This window comes from Elephantulus edwardii, unplaced genomic scaffold, assembly GCF_000299155.1.
Source record: "Elephantulus edwardii isolate Elephantulus edwardi_28Jun2011 unplaced genomic scaffold, EleEdw1.0 scaffold00002, whole genome shotgun sequence".
Classification (NCBI taxonomy): domain Eukaryota; kingdom Metazoa; phylum Chordata; class Mammalia; order Macroscelidea; family Macroscelididae; genus Elephantulus; species Elephantulus edwardii.
The window spans coordinates 28,412,439-28,414,194 of NW_006399752.1; the positions used below are offsets into that span (position 1 = coordinate 28,412,439).

At 54.0% G+C, this 1,756-nt stretch overlaps 1 protein-coding gene across 1 annotated transcript in view; it reads left to right on the plus strand.

Moving 5' to 3' along the window:
- AK7 (adenylate kinase 7) overlaps window positions 1–1,756 on the plus strand; it is a 110,594-nt gene that overhangs the window by 52,943 nt on the left and 55,895 nt on the right. Inside the window, exons 9-10 of the mRNA XM_006879057.1 lie at window positions 306–383; window positions 1,489–1,638. Coding sequence (XP_006879119.1) covers window positions 306–383; window positions 1,489–1,638 — 228 coding nt within the window. The remainder of the gene's footprint in view (window positions 1–305; window positions 384–1,488; window positions 1,639–1,756) is intronic.

Here is a 1,756-nt window from a genome sequence, read left to right on the forward strand (position 1 = left end):
GTATTCCATTGTGTGAATATACCACAGCTTCTCTATCCATTCATTTGTTGATGGGCACTTAGGTTGTTTCCAACTCCTTGCTATTGTGAACAAAGGTGTGATAAACATGGGTGTGTGTAGCATCAGGCCTTTTTAAGATGTGTCTGCATGAAGCTGCTAGATGAAGGTGTACCCCCACACGCCACCCTCAGTCCTACACTTGCTGTGATTATTGTTTTAGTTCTGTTAGGTGTAACATTCATTTGAGAACTCTTGTGTATATTTTTGAAGGTAAATAAAATAAGCTCTCTCTTTTTCTCTACCAGTGCATCAGTAAGAATGTTGGCCCTGGGAAAATCCAGAAATTACCAAAAGAGAACGCTTTCCTGACCCAGGACCTCACGGTTCGTGTGAGCGCCTCGGCCCCGCGGCTGCTCTCTCAGCACTAGGAGTTGTGGGACATGAGGCAGAGTGTCCGTCCTTGCTGTGTGTCGTTGATCCAGCCCAGAGACTCTGTAGGACCGAGCAGGACCACGCAGGCCCCTCAGCTGCCCTCTGTGGGAGCCGACTCCCAGGGTTTTCTCCCGCCCACTGCCTCCCTCTTAGCTAGCAGCCAATGCTTAGGCTCCAGGCCTCCTTGGAGTCAAAATAAACAGAAACCCAGGGCCTTGGCCATCATTTCATTCTGACTCTCAGTGGACAGAGTAGAACCTCCCCTCACCCTGCAGGGCTTCACGGCCATAATCTGCCAGAGCAGAGGCACTCTCCTGTAGAGCGACTGGGGGTTTGAACTGCCAAACTTTCGGCTAGAACCGAGTGCCTAACAACTGTGCCACCAATGCTCCTGAGATCAGAATGTGCTGACCACCTTCTGCGCTGAGTCAGCTGCCACTTGTGAAGACCCTAGAGGACAGCGCCACTGACCCCAGGGCCTCTGAGGTCATCAGTCTTCACAGACGCCCACTGCCCATTGCTTTCTGCTGGAGTGCTGGGTAGTTTCCAACCTCTGACCTTTTACTGAATGACTGGATGTGTGGACTAGCATATCGCCTGGGCTGACTGAATTCAGAACACTCTCAGTCCGTCCTGGGACCCTGCTGTCTGTGGGAGACCACTGGGCAGTAGTCCTAGTGTCTCCTCCTCCCTGGGCCTCCAGTGTCTGCTCTGCAGCTGTGCTCTGCTGGCAGCTGGGTGCTGGTGGGTGACGCTCTGCTGATGGGTGGGTGCTGGGTGGGTGATGGCTCACATTTGGGTGCTGGCTGGGTGGATGCATGTTGTCTGACTGCTGGGTGCTGGGTGGGTGGGTTTTAGCTGATGGCTGGGTGCTGGTTGGTTGGACGTTGAGGCACTGACTCACTTGAGTTTTCTGAACTGGGATCATTTGCTTGGAATGACTGTTAGGTTTTTGTAGGATTGTTGTTGTTGATGTGACTGTTAATAAAAGGTGCACTGTTAGAACTGTCCAGGGACGAGGACGAGAGGCCTCTCTGATTCTCCTCTCTCTCGCAGCAAGAGTGCCTTGACCACTTGCTGGTCAACCTGAGGATGGAGGGGCTCTTCGTGAAGGAGAATTTCAACCTTCGCTGGGTCTCACAGACGGGCTTCGTGGAGAACATGGCTACCATCCTGAAGGAGTACAGGCACAGCCGGGGACTGCTGGTAACCACATGCTCCCCACCGCCTCTGCACATGCCCCCTGCTCCTACCTCGTGCCCCTGTCCCTGTGCCCCTGCCCCCTGCCCCTTGCTCCTGTCCTGTGCCCCTGCCCCGTGCCCCT